This window comes from Rousettus aegyptiacus, unplaced genomic scaffold, assembly GCF_014176215.1.
Source record: "Rousettus aegyptiacus isolate mRouAeg1 unplaced genomic scaffold, mRouAeg1.p scaffold_m13_p_1, whole genome shotgun sequence".
In the NCBI taxonomy this organism is placed as follows: domain Eukaryota; kingdom Metazoa; phylum Chordata; class Mammalia; order Chiroptera; family Pteropodidae; genus Rousettus; species Rousettus aegyptiacus.
The window spans coordinates 45,318,509-45,341,615 of record NW_023416284.1 but is presented as its reverse complement, the minus strand read 5'-3'; the positions used below and the strand labels follow the sequence as shown (position 1 = coordinate 45,341,615).

The following is a 23,107-nucleotide window of genomic DNA, read 5'->3' as shown; positions in this document are numbered from 1 at the left end:
TCTCTGATGTCGTATGTAAAGTTCCATCAAAACAACTATCATTACAATGAAATTATATGTTTTACGGAAAAGATTTTCAAGTTCATGTGAAGAGTAACTCACAGTTCAAATAACTTTTGACTTTTAAAGATGCTAATACAAAAGATAAATTTTATTCCTTTTATTGGGTTCATTTCCCACCATTCTCATTCATTGTCTACTGATGATAAATAAAACAGACAATAAATAAATTGTCACTAATACAGATTTTATTACTCTAAATGTCTCTTTAGCTACTTGAGCTAGTTGGCCATTAAAATACACATATGCATACATACGCAATTACCCAGAAAAATATGACAGCTGGTAGAAGTTCTGTGTTTCAATCGACACACATATCTAAGTAGTGGTAATTTCTCTATAGAGCTATTCCCTTGCTAAGGTATATCCCTCCCTCATCTAAATATAAAGTACCAAGCTACATACAACCAAAAAATTTGAGCAAAACATATTTACCAGCAAAGAAGTTGGGGATTTGGCAGGACGTGTTCTAACCTGCTGAAATTTATCACCCGAAAAGTCAGGGCAGCTGGCGATGGGTTGTTGGCAAAGTGTCTGGTGATGCCGGCAGGAAAGGACAACACCATTTCTCCAGTAATCTTTACGATACATCTGCCATATCAAAACACATGAGAAGAAAGAGAAAGGAAGCCCAGGTCAGTATGCTGTGAATCAAAACAGCTGCAAAAAAGAAAAGACTTATGTAACAGAATTACACAGCAGAAGAGATGAAAGATAAGCTCTTGCAATTCCACTCCCAACTACTAAATCATTTCTAAGACTTAATGGTTTAACACTCCCCCCAACCCCCCGCAAAGTAGCTATTATGTCTAATGTGTTTTTGAACTGTAACAAGAAAAGTGCAGTTTTTCTCTTTCTGTAGAAAAGTCTGTATGTTCACCTCATAAATAGCATTATCTATTCTGGTGGTTTTCTCTCTCTTCGATTTTTGAATTTTTGGCACCATATTTGAAGATATTAAAATGCACAATGTTATCACACTAGTCGTTGAAATTTATTTTAGTTCTCTGAGGGATATGATTGATGCCTTGAACATGTTCTTTCATGTCCCCCTGAGGTAAAATTCTTGCTTTCCACTTAATTAGATCTTTTTTTCATTAACTTGTCTATTTGGTTGAAATTGTAAAATCATTTGACACATAGGTTAACAGAACAGGATGATAATTTGGAAGAATAACCTTTTTTTTTTTTTTTATAAAAAAAGCCTTTATTGAGGTATAATTGACATAATAAATGACACATTTATAGTATAAAATTCCAAAATTTTTGACATAGTATACACCTGTAAAACCATCATGCATTCAAGATTATGAACATATCCAGCATCTCTAAATATTCCCTCATGGGTCTCTGTAATTCCTCTTCCCTGCACTTCTCCATCCCTCTACTCCCCATCCCTAGGCAATTGTTAATATGCTTTCCAACACTGTACATTAGTTTGTACTTTCTAGAATTTTATATAAACCAAATCAGAAAGTATGTGATTGTTTTTTGGCTGGCTACTTCCATTCAGCATAATTATTTTGAGAGTCACTCATGTAGAGCACCAATAGTTCATGCCTTTTTATCGCTGGGTAACATATGGATATACCATAGTATTTTTTAAAAACCCATTTACCTATTGAAGAAGAACATTTGAATTGTTTCCAGTTTTTACCTATCACAAATAAAACTGTGATAAATATGTGTGTACAACTCGTAGGGACATATGCTCTCATTTTCTTGGACAAACATATAGGAATAGAATCACTGGACTACATGGTAGATATACCTTTAACTTTGTAAGAAACTGCCAGACTATAGTCAATAATATTGTAATGGCTATGTCTAGTGCAAGATGGGTACTAGACTAACCAGGGGGAATTACTTTCTAAATTATATAAATGTCTAACCATTGTACTGTATACTTGAAACTAATGAAAAAAATTGAAAAAAAAAAAAAAACCCAAAACAACGCTGCCAGACTGTTTTCTGAAATGGAAAAGATCAACTGTATTTGAATTTCAATTCTCCCATATCCTCACCAACATTTGGTAGGATCTATCTTTTAAATTTTAGCCACTCTAACAGGTGTGTAGTGATATCTCATTGTTGTTTTAATTTGCATTTTCCTAATGGCTAATAATCTTAAGCATCTTTTCATGTGCTTATTAGTTATCAGTTATCTACTTTGGTGAAGTGTTTGTTTAAATTTTCTGCCAAGGTTTTAAATTGAGTTTTCTGTTCTCTTATTGAGTTTTGAGAATTCTTTATATATTCAGGATACAAATCATTTATCAGATACATGCTTTGCAAAGATTCCGCCACCCCAACACTCCTGCCCCCAGTCTGTGGCTTCTTTATTTTCTTTCTTTCTCGTAAGAGTAACTTTGAAGAGCACAAGTTTTTAATTCATCGATTTATTTTTATGGATTGTATTTAACAAATTTATTCTTTTGGAGTCCTATCTAAGAAATTTTTGCCAAATCCAAGTTCACAGAATTTTCACCTAGATTTTCTTCTAGAAGTTTTTTTTTCAGTTTTACATTTAGCTTTATGATCTATTTTTTAGTTAATTTTGTATAAGATGTGAGGTCTGAGTCCAAGTTCATTTTTTTAGTGTGTGGATATAAATATCTAACTGTTCTAGCATCATTTGTTGAGAAAAAGACTGTTTTTTCTCCACTGAATTTCTCCACTTGGCCATTTTGTGAATCTATTTCTGGATTCTCTATTCTGTTCTATTGATCTATTTTGTCTGACTTTACACCAATACCACACTGTCTCGATTACTGTAGCTTTGGAATAGTTCTGAAATCAAGTATTATCAGTCCACTTTCTTCTTCTTTTTCAAAGTTGTTTTGGTGATCGTAGGCACTTTGCACTTCCATATGAAATTTAGAATCACTGTGTCAATTTCTACACACCCTTTTAGTACCAGTGTAGCTTCAACTTACCCTTTACTGCCTGCTCTGAGAAAAAATGGGCCCTTATTTTTAATTTGCCAATGGGAACAATGTTTAGCTTTGTCAGTAGAAGGCGCTGGAAAGATATTTCAGGAGGAAGGGATTTTTTTTTCTGGTTCCAGTGTGCTTGCTAGGCAGGCTCTTGCGGTATACAAGGATTATCTGGTGCCAGGCTCCTGCAGTACAGGAGCATGTGTGTAGCTTCTGTAGTGTATATGGCGCTCCCAGTGTGTGGGTATTACAGCCCACGTGGCTTCGCTAGTGCCCAGTAGCACAGGAGCTTCCCTAGTATCTGACTCCTGTAGTGCATGTGGCTGGGCTGCCCCAGTGCCTAGAGCCTGCAGTGCTTGAGGATTCTCCATCTTCAGGGTCCTGCCATACACTCACTTTCTCCACAGCCAGCTTCTGCAGTGCTTGGAGGTAAGCAGCATCTATTGGCCACTAGCTTCCTGTGGCATCCCCCTCAGCCAGTTTTGTAGTGGAGTGTGCCCCAGTGAGACACCTCCCCATGAACAGCTGGTAGTCAGCTGGGCTCCCTCTATGCCATGGTATGAAAACTCTTGAGAAAGTAAGCTGGGGCAATCATATAGCACACCAAACTTCTCAGGGATCACTGTCCTTCGCTGAGGTTCAGCATCTTGCAAATCATTGTTTCATATATTTTGTCTGCTTTTAAGGTGCTTTCATGTGGAAAGATAAATCAATCAGTCTCTGTAACTCCACCTTAACCAAAGGTAGAACTCTCAAAAGAAATACTTTTCTTAGGGAATACTAAGTATTTAAAATGAGTGAACCGTCTATGGCCATGCCACCCTGAACGTGCCTGATCTCGTCTGATCTCAGAAGCTAAGCAGTGTCAGGCCTGGTTAGTACTTGGATGAGAGACCACCTAGGAATACCAGGTACTGTAGGTGTTAAAAAAATAATAATAAAAGAAAATAAAATAAAAAAGAGTGAACCTCTTTATGACTTCCCCATACATCTGGATAACTGACCTTTGTACCAGTTCTACAACTTGAAGTTCAGAATTGCAGTTTCTAGAGAAATTGAGGTTAATACATGAAAATATGTTGCTCACGTCTAAGTATAGGGAACTCTAATTGTTTCATAGCATCTTGTAAACTGTGTAACTGTGATTGATGAGACACATGTGGCTCAAGTGAGATGGGCTTGCGTACACATTTAAAATAGCTGATGTGAAGAACTGCTATAAGCTCATGTGTAAAAGGCTGGGTTTGGGATAAAGATGGAGGGCAGGTGAGCTTCCTAAAGTTGCCATGTGTTCCCCCCGCCCCTCAGATACTGTCATTCACAACTGCACTGCTCTGAATGAGAATTTTGGTTTCTGGAAGTTTGTACCTCCATCTCTTTTGAAGAATATTGCTGATCTCCCAGTTTGGGTGCCAACTCTGCCATTTTCCTCTGCCTTTTAGATTAACCTTGCTTGATTGACTGATGTTGACCTGGGTTTCCCCTCAAACTGAGTCTACTCTTGATGTTTTTCAATATATGGATATGCAGAATTTTATCTGACAGCTCTAGAAGAAAACAATAATTAGCGCACTTGTTAAATTAGACTTCAGCAGGTACCATCACTTAGCATATTATTAACAGTGGTGGCTCAAATGCTTTTTTATTTGGTAGGAAATCTCAGCTTTTTTTCTAGGTTGCTCAAAGTGAGATTTAAGTGGTGTCTTGGTGGGGGATAAAGTTTCTCTTTTGAAAGCAAGTCAGTGAGAGGAGGAAGTGGTATTTCTTAAGTCAATAAACATTTATCGACTCCTAACTATGTAAATTATTTTTTTGTGTGTGTTTTCTTGGGTGGGGAGGCAATTAAAAAAAAATAACAAAACAGCCTCTACCTTCAAAAGGTTTACAGTGTTGGGTAGAAGATGAAAGAAGTAGTCAATATAAGGCAAGATAGAAAGCACCAAGGCTCCTCACTTACTTTTCTGAACTGCATCTTAAGGTCAGTTAGGTTTATTAATCCATTCAGAGTCCAAGTTGACTTGAAACTTTCTATGTAAAAATTAACATTTTCAACTATACTCAGTAAAGGAAAAATCTTTGTTTAATGATTATTCCTATCAGTATGCAATGTGGCTTTTTTTCATGTGAGTTTGAATTATGGAAATATAAAATACTGCAATATAAAAAGGTTAGCAAACTTACTTTATGAGTAAAATTTGAAGTCAGGTGACCCTCTACAAATGAAACATTTATCAAGAATAGTAAAAGTTCAAAATCAGTTGGCTAAGTGACTTATAAACTGGGTTCTCCCTATTTTCATAGGCAGCACCATGTTATCTGGTCAATAGAAACGTTGGCTAATTTTGATCAGAGAATGTGTGAATTTGATTTACATAAAGTCATCAGAAATGTCTTTCTTACATAAAACATGGCTTCTGTGTAGTGCTTTGATAACTAAGCCCACAGTCTTCTTTTTAAGCACACATCTGTGCATTCGCAGCTTCCCTTCCTTTATTTATATTTCTGTTCGTTGCCTTAGGTCCTAGGCAAATTCCTTTTCATATTTCAAAGGCAGGCCCTTCTGAAGTCCTTCTTATTCTTTCTTTTCAGCCTTTCTTAATTTTTCTTTTTGCTAGCTTTCTTGGACATATGTACAGATTTTATGGAAACTGTTTCGTAGTTTCTCGCACGTATTTTACCTACTATTGTGAAGGCAAGTACTGTGTCTTAGGTTCTGGGAAGGCAGAAGTACATAACACAGGACCCTGTACACAGTAGGAACTCAATAAAATATTTTAAAAATAAATTCATATATACAGCAATTATATACAAGGTGCCTGCACAATGTACCAGGCATAACGTAATGCACTAGAATGGGTAGTGAGAAACAAGACAAACATGGTTTGTGCTCAAACCTCCAGTCTAAGCAGGGAGACAAACACTTGAATAAATAATTGAAATATGATGATAAGGGAAGGGTAGAATATAACTGAGAAACCTAAGTTTTTCTAGGGGTTTAGAGAATTAATTCCTAGCACTAGCATTGTTCAAATAGGAGCTAATAACGGGAGATGCATTTTTCCAGCCAGCAGCAAAAGTCAAGGAGTTCTGTACCTATGAGCTACTGAGAAAGATTCAGATGTCAGAATATCTATTACAGGTGCCTGAATACTCAGGGAAAAAGTATGATTATATTTGAATGGATTAGATATCATAGTTTAAAATAATTAAAATAGTAAATTTCTGTTTCCAGTGTGTGGTCTGAACATCAACGGGGAAAGCCATGATGCAGGGTGAGAGGGAACCACAGGCAAAAGCAAATCTACATGCCTTTGTCGCATCATTTCTCTATGTGGTACTACTGTGTTTGGTTCTATTCTCCTTCCCTCCTCACCACATGATCTAACTTTTGAACTTGAGTGTTTCCTTGAAAGTGAATAACAAGGACAATAATTAAAATTATTCATTGACTAGAGACGAAATTAAATTTAGAAGAATGCCACCTCATGATCTGTTCATAAATTTTAGATCTCATAATTTCAATGAAATATACTGAATCTCCTATCGACCAAGATACAGTGTATACTGCAAATATTTATGGCAGTATAATTGAAAACAGAATCAATATATGCAGTCATCCATCAGTCAAAGACTCAGTTAATTTTGAAAAGCATAAGAAAATCACAAATATTAATTTTACTTGAGTGCCAGTATAAGTTTCAATAAATGAAATGAGGAAGGGAGGGGACATTAACATTCATTCTATAGCACTATGGCTTATCCCACGCAGATATATACAACCTAAGCTCATGGCATTTACTTGCTCTAACAGTTCAAACTCATACCTATGTATGAGGTAGCTTTTGATTTCTATTGATATGTGAATGTGGCAAGTGAACTTCCTGCTCTGAAGATGAAAGAGAAAAGGCATGGAATAAACCAGAGTGCTGTAGACTGAAACCTAATTCTCAATGTGCTGGTACTTGGAGGTGGGTCTATTAGGAGATGGTTAGGTCATGAGGGTGAAGCCCTGGCAAATGAGATCAGTGCTCCTATAAAAGAGACACCACAGAGCTTCCTAGCCCCTTCTACCATGTGAGGTTCCACCATGTGAAGTTACATGGCAAAAGACTGTGAACCAAAGAGCCCCCTCTCACCAGACACCAAATCTGCCAGCTCCTGGGCTTCCTAGCCTCCAGAAGTCTGAGAAATAAGCTACCTAGTCTATGGTATTCTGCTATAGCAGCCCAAATAGACCAAGACACCACAGTCCAGTGTTTGTTTCTCCACAATGTTTTGGGCTTAGAATAAAACCTAGATGTTTAAAAGGACATGACACTATGGGTGGTTGATAAATTCTAGTGGTGGAGTAGGATACTTAAAGGTGGAGTTATTAATTATGTTAGTCTCCCAGCAAAATACTCTAGATTCAGGCTTCAAAAAACTAGTGTTTCTGAAGTGTGAAAAGAATTCATGATTAGCCATGCAGATTTCCACTTAAAATATATGTGGGAATCCAAGTTCTAATTATACTTAATTATCACTGTTTTGAAAATTTTTATAAAATAGCAAAGTGTTCTGTATGTACATTTTTCTCTCGTTATTGTTTCCATTAAGATTTTCTAAGCCTTCATCCTTGTAAGTAAAAATAAAGAGCAATTATTCCCTCACCAAGATTTGTCCTTTGTTTATTGTTTATCCATCAAATTAAGACTTGGAATTATATTAGTGACACACATGAAACCCAGTTTGACTTATGAATTCAGTTTTCAGTGTAGACCAATAATCATTCTTAACTTTTGTGTGTGTGTGTGTGTGTGTGTGTGTGTGTGTCTCATGAAACCCTTTGTGAAACTGATGAATGCTGTAGACCCTCTCTATGGACAAATACACAGATGCACACACACAAAAGATATGCAAGATAATTTCAGGGAATCTACTTCTTGAACCCTTTTCATGGAATTCTGTATAGAGAGGAAAAATATTTAATTATATTACATATACATTCAGGTCAAGTTCATTGTTAGTTTGTACTGATATATGTAAAATCAGATTCATATACATAGAGAGTGGCGCATTTTTCCCTAGAATTTTTAGTTTGTAGTGATTATAATTTTTTGGCCATTTTTTTCTAACTTAGTAAGGGTAACATACACCTTTTCCTCTTACTAATCTGTGTATTTTTTCCTACATTCTTATTCCAATGCACCATTGTTTCAGTTTATATGTAGGTGATTCTCATCCAGGAAAAATAAAGACAATAAAAGATATCATCTGGACATTTACTTTTACGAGACAATAAATTTTCTCACTGTTGACACAGTTGAGTTAGAGTTTTCTGTTACTGCAACCAAAACTAAATCAGAGATTTTTAAATAGTAAAATATTAGATTATTGGAATTTTTGGTACAGTTTTTAAAAAGCGGTGAATTAGTACACCTAATTAAAATTTCTCCTCCATTCTAGGTATCCCACCTGTTATTGTTAGCTGAGCTTTTTTGGTTTTAGGATAAGAAATAAAATAGTTATATTAGGGTGTCCTCCACTGAATAAGATAGAGTTTGGAATGCACAGTGGACTAAGCTCTGGGCTTACTTGCTTGGATCTGCTCCTTTGAAGTAGGCATTGACTGTTTCTGTAAATGCTGCTGCAACAGGGAGGGTGTCCTGGGCTCCCATGGTTAGGGGGCTGGGTCCTCTGGAAGAACCTGCATGAAATGAAAAACTTTCATTTATTATAGGCATAAAAGACATTTTACTGTATGTGTAACTATATTAAAGAATCAAAGAATAAAATCTATTAATGGAAAAAAGTAACATGTTAAGTACCATAAACTCTGTCTATTTAACATGGAGCTCAAGTATTTAAAAATAAATATTTGGCTGGTTTACAGACAAACACATTTGAAATTAATGCAACTATATATTTTACTATGGAAAGAAATCCAAGCAGAAGAATAAGGTCATAGGGTTTTAAATGTTTTGTATAAAGCATCAGGCAGTATTTGCATGACAGTTTGTACAGCAGATAGTTACTAAAGAGAATCATTAGCTTCCTTTTTGAGTATCCACCCTATACAATTGTTCATAAAACTTTTAGCATTTCTTCATTTTCGAGAGACAAACAGCCATGGGGTACCATTTTGCACATTGTCCTTTTCTGGATTATTTTCATTTCAAAAATTCTGGATTATTTCCCAATTACCCTCAGATCAAGTAAGCTCAAGTTACATGTCCAAAAAAATGCAAAACCAAAATGTATACCTTGACTTAGCACAAAAACATAAATACATCAAGTCACATTATTAAAAATAACAGAGGTGCTTATGCTTATTTAACAGCTGCTACCTACCAGGCACTGTACCGGATACCTTATAAGAATGATCATGTTCAATGCCATATTAGTCCTGTGAAATAAGCATTATTATTCCTATTTTACAGAGGAGAAAACTGAATTTCTAAGAGGTAAATGACTTGCCCATGACAATATAGTTAGTCGAGTGGCAAAACTAAAATTCAAACCTAGATTTGTTGCCCTATAAACCTTAGTTTTTCCTATGTTGTAATACAGTTTGTCTAAATGAAACATTTTCTTGTATGGTTTTGATATAACTTGAGGGTTCCAATCCCTGAGCAAGGTTTAGGATTGTTGTTTTTGTTATTAATCTACAGGCATGTTACTGAACAGTAAAGTTTTAGCAATTACAAAGTATTTAATTATGTCCCACACTCACTGTTTTTGTTTCTAGCAAACAAAAACATTTACTCTTCCTTACTCTATTACAGATTATATGTTATACTTCTTTTCCGTAACTTCCTTTGTATATCTCTCATCTTAATAAAGTTTTTCTTGATAATTCTAGGTCATGCTAGTCTCTTCTTTTTCTGTCTTTCCTTGGCTTTCAACATCTAGTACTCGGTCGCCTAGAAATTAATCACTAACAAACGTTGCTTTCTATTCACTATGTATCAGGCATTATGGTAGGTGCTAGGGATTGAAAGATAAATTAAACATAATCTTTGTCCTCAAGGAGTTACGTACAGTTCAATGTGTTAATTTCATCAGCCTTAATATCGTCAACATTCATTACCAGCATTACCTTCATTACTGTTACTTGCTGCATCTTTACTAGGTGTTTTACGTGTTATCTATGTAAACATATGAAGTAAGCATTATCTTCATTTTATAGTTGATAGAGCCAAGGCTCAAAGTTTATACAATGTGCTCGGTTTTACACAGCTGTTACAGAGAATATTTAAGATTGGTATTGAGATATGCATAAGTTCAAAGTTTAGGCTTTGAGGACTATGTTATTTTGCCATCTTAATAGTGAATTACAGCACCATTTATGGCAAGTACCAACAATGAATCTTAAGATGAAGTATGTATGTCTAAGTCCTCACTGCCCATGAGACTGTAAATATTAAGAAAGAAGAAACCATGACCTGAGTTTCTTTTATGAAGCCACTATGGTCCGTAAAACAGAGACAAAATTACATTAACCTTTCATTAAATATATTGTTGGATCTCAGAAAGGTAAAGTTTATTCACATCTATAAATAAAGAAAGCACACTAAACAGAGGTCATTATTTTGTAGTAGTGTTACTCAATTTATTTGTTCATGTATTAGTTCAAATATTTACTGAATGACTAGTAGGTCATTCTTCTTAAGTAGAATGGTTTCTCCAACTGTTGGTTAAAACTGGGCAAGAGGACTGGATTCTCACTATTATATCAGGATTAGAATCACCATATATTTAAAACTTGAAGTTTTGTGAAGGAAGAGCTAGATCTGCAATCAAATAATCAGAACAATTTTATAAATGCTTTAAGAATGATATGACCAAAACTCTGTGAAAGCAATTTATGCTGCTTGGATAGGTCAGGGAAGATTTCATTAAGTAAGTGATATGGTAGCTGAAGTTTGAGAATGACTAGGATCTCAAGATGGGGAGAAGGAAGATGGTCTAGTGTATACACAGGAGTGGAGCTGAGCAAACATATGGCGTTTCGAGAAACCATAGGAAGCACAACATTGTGTGTGTGTGTGTGTGTGTGTGTGTGTGTGTGTGTGTGTGTGTGTGTGTGGTGGGTATTAAAGGGTGAGACTTTGGGGGTTAGGAATTAGGCCACGGAGTGGTTTGCATAATATATAGGAAAATTTGTCTTTATAAGTGATTCATAGGCATGAAAATCAATTACTTTTTGACATTCTAATACAAATACATGCTTCTCAGAGCAGAGTGCACATATGTACAACATTTATGTAATTTAAAACAGAATTATAAATTTCTTGAAATATCTTGGAGGTCTTGGAACTAGTTAAGAACATTGTTGATAAAAAATGTGAGACCCGTGAAGTATTAGAAATAGGGTGGTTACAATGGAGCTTGAGTTAGATCACTCTCGCTATAGTGTGGTGGATAATTTAGTGAGAGACAATAATGTAGGTGAGGAGACCTGTTAGAAAGAAAAGGTAGAGTTGATGAGAAATGTAGATGTTAGTAGATAAAGGGAATGTCAGGTAGTATTTTTCCGTTTTGCAAAACATTTAATAGTCTTCCATGATATTCTTGTGCATAAAGTAGTGAAACTCAGTAGGTAATAGTCTTATCAAGTGAACTGACAATCACATTATCTAGTCAACATGAATCTGTGGTTTTACATCCATTGGGAAGGAAGTCTCTAGTGAATTGTCTCAGAGATCTTAGTCTGGACTTTTTATTGCCTTGGGTAACTAGAAAATATGCTAAAAAACGGTACATTGTAGTGGCTGAGAAGATGGAATTTGGTATCAGACATAACCTGCGTTTGAATCCTGTCTCTGACTCTTATTATCTATATGATCTTTGGCAGGGATGATGTAATAATACCCACTCTGTAGGCCTGTTCTGACTATAAAATGAAGTTAAGAATTTAGCACAGTGCTTGGCGCATAGCAAGCACTTAACAACGATTAACTATTTTTATGATTATTATTACAATTCAAGATACTACAGAAGTTCTCTTAAATAATGACACTCATTGAAAGTGCTCAAAAGTATCTAAAACTTTTAGAATATTGGGCTGAAACTGAAAATGTCAGCAAAAACACACATGGAACTGTTAAGATAAAAATTTTCTCAAATAATTGTGGTTTGGGGAAAACTAGTGTGATGGGGGTTCAAAATACTGCTTTTGGGCTATATTAGTGAATCTAGATCACTAGAAATGATAATGTTACTGCTTTTTGTTCATGTGATCTGTTTTAAAGCTTGTCAGGTGGCAATCGGAACACTTATCAAAAGCTGAAGATCAAACTCTTCAGTGTACAGTGTCTAAGACCATTTGTGTTGTTATAGTCTGAATGTTATTGTACCTTCAAATTTTATATGTTGAAAACTTAATGCCCACGGTAAGGGTATTAGGAGGTAGAGCCTTTGGGAGATGACTGGTTCACAAAGGAAGAACACTCATGAATGAGATTAGTTCCCTTATAAAAGAGGCCCCAAGAGAACTAGCTTTTCCCTTCCACCATGTGAGAACACTGAGACTTTGGCAGTCTGCAACCTGAAAGAGGGGTTTCCCTAGAACCAGACCATGCTGGCTGGCATCCTGACCTTGAATCTACAGCCTCCAGAACTGTGGGAAATAAAATTTTGTTGTTTATAAGTTACCTAGTCTGTGGTATTTTGTTATAGTAGCCAGAATGGACTGAGACATACAATCGGACACAGATCTATCCTTCATGACCCATCTCCTCCCACTTCTTCCAATAACCCTATACTCTAGCTATGTTTACTTCTTGGCACTATGTTCCTTATAGTAGATTTAATCAATAATGCCAGGGAAGAAGAAAATATCAAAGCTTTACAAAGAACTTTTTTACCTTAAAGGATCCACAATTTATAATCCCAGTTTCTTCATATCCTTATACATTGCACATAATATACCATTTTTATTTTATTTTTTTCATCTATTACATAATTTTTTTTTATTGCTATCTGGTCTACCTATCATTTTTGACAAGAACATATTATTCTACAAACAGTCTCCAAATGTTGAGCCATTTATAGATAGCAATTATTTTAAATCTTTGTAGAAATTTTCTTCTTTTCATTTTTAATTATTTCCTTAAGATACAGTTTTATTATTACAAAGTGGGATGACCAAACCATAAGACATACACATTTTTGACTACTAAGAATGAGATTATTTTACATAAATTTATATTTAATGAAAATGCTATCAGTAATAAATGAATGTTTCTGTTCCCCTGCTGTGCCTTAGAGAGTCTTTGTTAATATGATTACTGGAAAACTGGTTAAAATCAGAAGAGTATCTAAGATGGTGAAAAATTCAAACCTCATGGCCTTAGAGGACTAAGAGGGGCCTAGAAACTATTTTTAAATAGCTGAAGTAATATTACTAGACATTGACTCAAGGGACTAGAGTTCCTGCCCATGAACCTGCAAGTTTATAGCTTTATGAACTTGGGCAAGTCAATTAACTTTAGGTTTTCTCAACCATAAAATGAAGGCAATAGAACACATAATATCTGTTTTAGAATTCCATGATTTTAAGTTTTTTAAGATATTTAAAATTTTTTAAACAGTAGGAATGACTTTCTAACACAGAAATAAACTGTGGAGACATGAATTTGTAACCTCTCAAGAAATAAGATGCAAACATATGGAAAACCTAATAATAATAACATATGCAAACGAGAGCTTAAGATAATAAAGTGACAGAATTGTAACATTATTTCATTGCAAAATTAATTTCCAAATGAACATTAGATGGGTGTTGTTCCATGATTTAACAAAAGGAAGCTTGAACTTGCATACAGACTTGAGTGTGAATCCTGACTAATCTTTGTGACTCAGTTTCCTTTAAATAGAATAGACAATAATAATATCTATGTTAAAGGCTTGTGGTGAACATCAAATGGGATAATACTTATGAAGTCCTTCTTTTGTTAGAGTGAGCTTTACTCAGGTTGTTGAATTAGAGTGGGTTCTTTGGAGCTGAGTAGTTATTTCGGTAGAAAATGAAGGGAGATGGTGCTGCAGATGGCATTTTTCATTGAGCATGCAGATAGACTAGAACCTTCAGTTTCCTAACATCACTAAAATTCTGTGTATGCATGCTTAATTTTTGCATATTACCTAAGTAGCTATTATAGCTACTTAAGTTGCCTGATAGAATGCTTAGACTATAGAATATAAAAGTTTGTTGAATGCATGTTTGTTTTTCAATTCATTCAAGTGTGAATTCCTGCAATAAACAGACTTTGTACTAGCTGCTGAAGGATACACAGAAAAGCATAAGACATGTACCTTCCTTCACGGAGCTTATAATATGGGAAAGGACTATAATATTAAATACGAATGGAAGATAAAGCACTATATAAAGTGAGAAAATAGTTTAATATTATAATTATTATATAACCATTAATAGTCATTTTATAAAGATGTGTAGGTAGAAACAGTATTTATTATGTCTGTCTTTGAATAAAATAAAATATCAAAATTAACATTGTTTTATATTCTTTATACATAGAGGAGATAAACAAGTTCAGTATAATTATCTCTATTTCTCTAGCCCAAGGTTGCTCTGTAGTAAGTGGTAAAGCTGAAATTCAATCCTAGGTCTCCTGACTCTAAGAAAAACAGTAGTAGCAATAGCAAAGACTTCTGTAGTTCTTACTGTATACTAAGAATGTTTTGAGAGGCTTATATTAATTCTTACTCTTGATAATACCTCTATAAGGCAACCATTATTATCCCTGTTTTACAGATGAAGCAAACTGAGGTTTCATGTCATTCAGTAGTCACCCAGTCAATAAGCAGAAAGAATAGGGTTGGGATACAAATTCTGAACAGGACTGCCTGGCTTTGGATCCCAAACTCTTACATACTCTGCTCTAGGAGCGTAGAAGTCAGAATGATGGCTAATTTGTGGTAGCCCAGAAGGGCTAGTTGCTGCCAGCAGTTGTGCAGTTTTGACAAAATAGCAATTCCAGGGTCTTTGTAAGCAATTGGCATACACGCTTAGGGAGTTCTGAGAAATGGAAAAGGGTACACAGAGTGACCATTGTGCGACATTTTCTGACAGGCAGTTTTCTGTCACTCTCATTATCAAACAAGGTCACACACACACACACACACACACACACACACAACCAGACACACCTTAAAGATAAAAAAATTTTCTCACTAATAGTATAAAACCTTTAAAAGATAAGGTCCTTAATTTTGTGGAAGTATTTCCTGAATAGTCAATTGAAATATGAATGTGGATATGGAGTTTAGACTGTGTACATAAAATGTTAAAGGAAAAAGGAAAAGGAAGTAAGGGAGAGATCTTAAAAGAGAAAGGAAAGATGCAAAAAAAAAAAAGAAGAAGAAGAAAAAGAAAAGTAAGTAAAACAGTCAGGTACAAAAATTGAGTAAAAGTACAAGTTTACAAACAAATGAATGTTTGCATCCTGAATTCAACAGAGACACTTCATCTCACACCATTGTTGGTTGTTTGCATGTAAGTGAAGCAGGTAATCAAGGTGGTAAATGCTATTTACATCCAGGAATGAGAATGTAGGAGATAGAACAAACAGAGGGAAGCAACAGAAAGTCTCAGAATGTGTGGAAGAAGAGAGAGGAAATTACAGGGGTTGTATGAAGGAGCAGAGGGTGGAAATTGGTTTAGTTTTGTTATTTCTTAATAAAAACAGATAATGTTAGTTGGAATTAGTAAAAAAATAAATTATATTCAATTATAATAATTTATAAAGCACATTCTGTATAATGCAGTAATAAAGACAAAGAAATTAGATTGAATTAAATTTGAATCCTGACTTTATCATTTGCCAAGTGACCTTGAACAAATTACTTAACATTTCTGAAGTTCAGATTCTTAATTTTGTAAAATGGAGATAGTACCTTTTACAGATGTTGTGAAGGTTAAATATGATGATATAAGATATTCTTGTTGTCTGGGAATAGCCAGTTATGGAAAATAGTCACCTAAAAATGTATTTAAATGGTTCTGAAAATTTCATATAGTGATAAAAGGCTTAATTGGGATTCTAAATTCTCATAAACTATATTTGTGAAAAAATCTTTTATTAACACATAATCAGATAAGTAATGGGTTTTTAGAGTGAACAAAATGGTTTGTGTTGCTATTTTGAGGAAGGATATGTTTTTCTGATAAAATTGTATTATAGCTCCACACACCAATGTAGGCTCAGATTTGGCTTTGATTAATAATTATAAAGAGCTATTATTGCAGAGTTAATTGAGAGTTTTATCAATTTTCCTATGGGCCTCTCAATTTCTTGATTTTCTTTAAAGTGGCTATGATATAAGCTTCTTTTTTCCCTTCTTTTTCAGTTATTAATAATTTTATTTCTGCTAAATCCTTAATTGATAATGATTTTGGTGTGACCTAAAAAGCCTTACACTATCACTTTCTTTGACTTCATGGAATCCTGCATGCTTTCTACACATGACAGAACAAGAAATCAGGTCTAAAAGAAGATAGTCATTTGCCCACATTCTCACAGACAGTAGGTGATGGAGTCATAGGGTTCAAATCTAGGTCCACTTAACACTATGCTCTTTCTATATAAGGAGCCACATAGGTCTCATCTCGACCCACTATGGCATTGAGTTATACCTGTTATATGCTTTTCAGGGTGCGAGGCTTTTGCCTTCATAAAAAGGATGATGGCACACTTATGAAGGTCGGTTATCATAAAATAAAATTAAGAATACTGAATTTCTAGATATGTAAATAACATTAGAGTTATTTTCGGTTTTTCTCTTCATATGTCCCTACTTATCTGTTCCGTTGCCACTATATACATATTTCATGTGCATACATTTTTTGCTTTTCAAATTCCACTCTGTCCAGAAATATATGATCAGCTGATTTTTGATGTGTTTTATAGAGTTTTCTTCAGACTGAGTCTTTGCTTATAGTCCCCAAACCATTATCCAACATTAATGCACTAATTAGTTAACATTCTAAAAAAATATTTGACTCAAACAATGGGAAAATATACTTTGCTTTAATCATCGAAGTCACATCAAACATATTCAACACAAGGACTATTGTTATGAATGGACATAAGGGAGAAGACAAAGACATAATGAAATGCCTTGGGTATGAAGACTGGCAGGACCAAACCCTAGACAGATTTACATACACAGCACTGAGAATTCGTTTCATCAAGCATCTGAAGCTGAGCCAGATAGAACATGGTATTACAAAGAATATAAATAATGATATCAAAAGCTGCTTTATGTAGAGCAGTTATATGCGATGGCCACTGTGCTGAATACTTTATATGCACTGTCTTCTATTCTCAAAACATCTCTTTGAGGTACAAACCATTATTATATATATTTTGCTATTGAAGAAATTGACACTTAGTGAAATTTGCTCAAGGTCACTTACTTTGCAGTAAGTAGTTGCATAGGGACTGAAAACCGGATCTACCTTCGGTTGCATTCTTAAACCCTGCCCTGTATCACTAATGTTTATCCATCCATATTCGTAAGTTTTGCTCCAAGGTCCAGCTGGATGAATAACAGGTATTCTTAATGGAGCAGTATCACCCGCTAAAGGAGGTGAAATGGGCTCTTTGGGAAAAGTGAAAGAAATCTTACATAGAAAGCACACAGATATACATACGGTATATAACTAGATGTACATCTGTGATATTAAAAGTCTCTCAGGGAGCAATTATGGAAAAACATATGTTTAAAAAATCTCCCTGGGTAAGGAAGGGAGGATAAAGAAAAAATAAGTTTGAAAAGCACTGATTTGTAGTGCTAAAAGGGCCATGGGTGTGAATGACCTTACACACCTCATCATCTCTTTTAGAAAAAACCTTAAGGCACCAGTTTTCCTGAAGGATAATAGTTTCATTCTTTCTTCAAACTCACACTGAGTAACATCTGTGGTTCCATAACTGTGGGTGATCTAATCAAGATACTTGGGAAAATATCTAGTAAGGACCATACAAGGAACAGAATGTAGGAAAAGGAGGCTCAGGAGCTTAATCAAGCCAGGAGAGGTGTTCTCCCATGAGGAGCGTGGGCAGATCTTGAGCTGAGACAGGAAAGAGGTGAATCTAGTCAGGGGATTTGCTATAACTAGAGAAACTAGAGAGAGCCTGGGTTAGGTTTTAAACGAAACAGAAGTAAGGCCAGAATAAAATAGTAGGGGACAGTGACACAGGTCTAAGAGCACAAAGGGAAGGAGAGAGGAGTCTGTTTAAGGAATGGGGAGAATTAGAGATTTTAAAAAAGACATCTCATTCACTCTTCTGTAAAAAGTATGGTGTATATTTTCGGAGAAGTGGTTGCTACTTGAAAGCATAGCCTTGGAGCTGACAATAGTAGTGTATTATCATCCTATTAGAGTCTCAAGTACAAGTGGGAGACATTAAGACTTTTAAGGAGGAACAAAGTAGTCACTGAAGGACCATAAATGACTAAAAAAGTATGAAAACAAGTTCAGCCTCACTAGTAATCAGAGAAATACAGCAGGAAGAGAGATCAATTTTTTTACCCCCCCCCCCCCAGAATAAATCTGGAAAAAAACAAAACAAACAAAACAAAACAGTACTTCATGCTTGTGAGCATATAATGAAATAGGCATTGTAATATAATGTTGGTGGAAGTAAAAACTGGTATAATTTTTCTAAAAGACTACTTGGCAATGTGTACCATGAAACTTTAAGAGTTCCATAATTTTAGTCCATAATTCGAATTTTAAGGATCTATTCTAAGAAAATATCATAAGGCCAAAGAATTATGTGCAAAAATGTTCACTGTATGTGGGATAACCTGAAGCAATTTAAATGCTTAATTGAAGTGAAATAAATTATGATTCATGACAGAATATAAACTTATGCAGATATGTAAAAGTTTTCAGCAATTATTTAAAATAGAACTAAAAACAATCACATATCACATTTTCCCTATTGTATTGGAAAAGAACTAATATAACTCAATGTTTATAAGGGCATGGAAAAATTGTTAATCATATTGTTGGTGTGAAATTTTTGTAGAGGCATTTGGTAATATGTAGTGATATTTAAAATGTGCATTCCCTTTACTATCATAATTCCATTTTTAGCAATTTATCATTAGGACAAATTTAGACAAGTACATAAAGATAAAGTTTTAAGATTGCTCATTGCGCCATTTTACATAATAGCAAAAAAAAAAAAAGCATATAAACGTAAATAGCCATTAATAAATAATAGGTACATGTACATAATATAATACTATGGAACCATTAACATGGTTATATAGATGTGTATATATATATATATATGTATGTATGTGCACACACAGATACACAAATTGTATATAGTAAATTTAAATGGCTCCTATTAACTGATGGTTACAGAGCAGATTATATGTTTTATTTGAATAAAATTGAATGTAAACTATTTCCTTGATTATAAGCAACATATTTTTTGAAAGCATTTTAACATTTCTGAAATTAAGATGTATCTTATAATTAATGTCAATAAAAACAAGGCAGCTGCTAACAGAGCATGATCCACTGTTGTGTTTGCTTGTACTTGTGGGAATGTAATCACACGTAGAGTTATCAGCTCATCTTGTGGTCTTTTTAGTTCAGTGGAGTTATTTGAATTGATAGCCTCACATGTGATTGAATTTTAACTTACATTTGGACACTTATTTTGCCTTAAGATGTATTTTTTTAAAAAACAGATTCCATCTGATACAGCAATAAATTGAGAAGTTATTAATACACAGAAGATAAACTGTCACATAGCAGGCTATGCAACTTTAGGCAGGAGAAACTGCTACATTCTTTGAAATCTAAGCCACAAAAATTTGAAAGACAAGACAAGTAGGTTACAACAGAATTATACATTATGAAAGAATATAAAACTCAGGTGCTAAAACGATATGTCAGAAATTTTTAACTGACTTGCAAGATTAAACCATCAATGTCAAAGAGAATAAAGAAGTCATGATTATGAATATGTGGTATAAAAAGCATCGAGTCACTGTGATATTAAACACACTGCTGATGGCAAAAAGTGATTTAAAAGTATCTAATTCTGAATATAAAATACATTTAAACTCAATTTCTCATGGCTATACTGAAGATAGTGGCTTACATTTTACAGCTATTGTTGGCTGGAAAAAAAATGCTTTTCTACATTTAGTGAAGTTTATTTTGCACCTAAAAGTTATTATTAAACCAATGGAGCGTATTCTAATGGAATCAAATAAATGCAGTGAGTGAGTGTGTGTGTGTGTGTGTGTGTGTGTGTGTGTGTAGGTATATACAGAGAGAATTTTTTTCAAGATTTTTCACTAAATTATAAAAATGGTATTTCAGTTAATCTCTCGACAATGTGATTTCAGGATTAAGTTTATTCTTTTTTTTTCTTTTTTTTCCTTTAGTTCTAGAATCTTTTTTATTTTCTTCAGCTTTACTGAGGCATAATTAAGATAAATTTTCTATGATACTTAAAGTGTACATTGTGATAATTTGATAAACATATACACTGTGAAAGAATTCCTTCCATTTAGTTAATTAACACATCCATCAACTCATATATTTTCTTTTTTTTTTGTGAGATCATTTAAGTTCTGCTATCTTAGCAAATTTCAATTGTACAATACAGTGTCATCCACTACAGTCACTGTGTTATGCAGTAGATCCTCCGACCTTATTCATCCTATAGATGAAAGTCTATGACCTTTACCAACCCCTCCCGATTTCCCCCACCCCCTCAGCCCCTGACAACCATTTTTCTACTCTCTGTTGGCTCGTTTTGTTTTTTAGACTCTACATATAAGTGATAACCATGCAGTATTTGTCTTTCTCTGCCTGGCTTATTTCCCTTAGTATAATACCCTCAAGATCCATCCATGTTAATGCAAATGGCAGGATTTTCTTCTTTCTCTGTATTTACTCTTTCTCTGTATTCAAACAATACAGAGAAATTTTAAAATTTCTTTGTATTTAAAAAAATTTCTCTGTATCATTTGAATTTTTAAAAGTAATATGCTTAAATCAACTTTATGATCAGAATAAAGAAAACAGCTATTTTCAAATATGTTCAAATGGCATGGAGAACATTCTATATTAAAATAAAAGTATGCATTATTATATACTATATGAAAATATAAATCATACGCATATACACACACACACAGTTACATACACATGAAAAATCTTAGGAATGAAATATGGCTAAGTGATAACAGTGGTTCTCTATGGTTATTAGATTATAGATTATTTCATTTTATTTAACTCATATTTTTCTAAATTTTCTACAATAGGTATGCATTATACTTTGATATTGTGGCAATAAATATTAGAAATCGGGAGCTATACTGGGATCTTAATAACACTGAGGTTTCTACATTTCTTCTTTATTTCTCGAATGGTTCCTGTTCTCACAGTTAAAAAGTGGATGCCAACAATTTTCGACACTACTGAAAGCTATTCCCCTAAGGGGCTGAGATTTATGAATGGAGAGACATGAAGAATGCTGTCTGTTGTAGTCTGACTGCCTGAAAACCTGCCATCCGAGCTGCCAGTTTCGTGGAGAATGGGCTGTGAGCAGAGTCAAGAAAAGGCAAAATCTAAGGAAAGTATTCAGCATTAAATACTCATTCTTCCTCTTCCTGGACTCACCCTTTACAATGTGATGGAAACTCTTGAAAGTCACCGAAACATTCTTGAAAAATTAACATCGCCCTTGCTCCTTGTGACACCAGAATAACCTTTTGTGTTTCTTCAGAGGCGCATTTTAAGATCAGATCTTAGAGGAAGCCATGTTATAATTACTCTGAATATAAAACCAAGAAACACGATTGAGAAGAGTACACCCTGTGTGTGTGAATGTGTGCCAGCAGGAAATGAAACTCTAAAACCATATATGCTCCTGTCCTGGTGATTTAGTACAGCAGAGCCAGTAGAAAAGGAACAAGTTCATGAAAACCTGTCTGCTAAAAGTCCATGCTCTAGCAGAAATTATTACCATGTGCATGATGGAAAAAAGGTTGAAGACACGAAATGGTGAAAATCTTAAGGGTACTGACTTATCTTCATGCCTTATCTTAAATGCCATGTCTTGAGGACCCCAAATCAAACTTTGATTTAATAAATGAAGCAATGGTTATACAATTCTTAGCACATATTAAATATTCATTAATGATAATTATTATTTTAGAAAATAATTATTTTAGAAAATAATTACATTTGTATAGTACTTTATAGTTTACAAAGACCTTTTACAAGTAGCTAAAATCTCTTAGGGGTATGTATGGGATTGGTTAAATATAATTATTCCAGACACACATTAAAGGTCTTAGAAATGGGAACTTCTCCTGAGTGTTGACATCACATCTTAGAATCACTTTTTCGTTCATTATTTCAGTTCTCTAGTCTGAAGGGAGTAGTTAGAGGTTCTCCTCTTTGTCTGGGGTAGTCAGAGTCAAGGGTACAAGGGGATGGACAGCCTCAATCTGTGGACAGCTATTCTTAGAAGGCACATAATATAAAGCTATTGCTAAATGAAGGCTCACAACCATGCAAAGGTAAAGCACTTCCCCCTGAAGATTCTCAGTTTCTCCATTCTTTTCTTAAGAAGTTTAAAATTATTTGTCAAATTTGCTGAAAAACTGGGTATAGCTCAGCAATAAAAGATTTTACTACTGAAATGATTTACAAAGCCTTTAATGAAAGAGATGGTAACATTTTCTTCCAGATCTTCCAGCTCCCTGAAGAATGTGTCAGCAAGCAGATCATTAGCCTCAACAAGTCAGCTTTAATGATAGGCTCTGGTGGAGGCTGAGGGTGTACAGAGGGAAGAGGCATTCTGCTTCCAAATCTTTCTCCTGAGTCATAAGCAGTGGAGAAAAGATTGCTCATTGTCCTTGACGACAAGCTGGGAGGCTGTGTAGCAACTCACGTAAAATCAAGTTGCCAGATGTTTTACGTAGAAGAAGACTAGAATGCTACAACCTAACCTTCTCCAAAGCAGGCACTACTAACTAAAACACAGCATGTTACCAGAAAGGGATGTGCAACGTTGGACAATAGTGGTAATAGCTAATTGTTACTGAGTTTTTGCATG

At 34.5% G+C, this 23,107-nt stretch overlaps 1 protein-coding gene and 1 pseudogene across 23 annotated transcripts in view; one reads left to right on the top strand and one right to left on the bottom strand.

Annotated features, from left to right (window-relative positions):
* The window catches only part of SGIP1 (SH3GL interacting endocytic adaptor 1), a 181,468-nt gene that overhangs the window by 14,093 nt on the left and 144,268 nt on the right, over nt 1–23,107 (bottom strand). For all 23 annotated transcript variants that reach the window (XM_016120846.2, XM_016120852.2, XM_016120851.2 and 20 more), the window contains 2 exons: nt 8,571–8,682; nt 496–651 (listed from right to left, as the gene is read on the bottom strand). In XM_016120846.2, the coding sequence (XP_015976332.1) occupies nt 496–651; nt 8,571–8,682 (268 nt within the window). The remainder of the gene's footprint in view (nt 1–495; nt 652–8,570; nt 8,683–23,107) is intronic.
* LOC118606723 lies at nt 3,801–3,919 on the top strand (annotated as a pseudogene).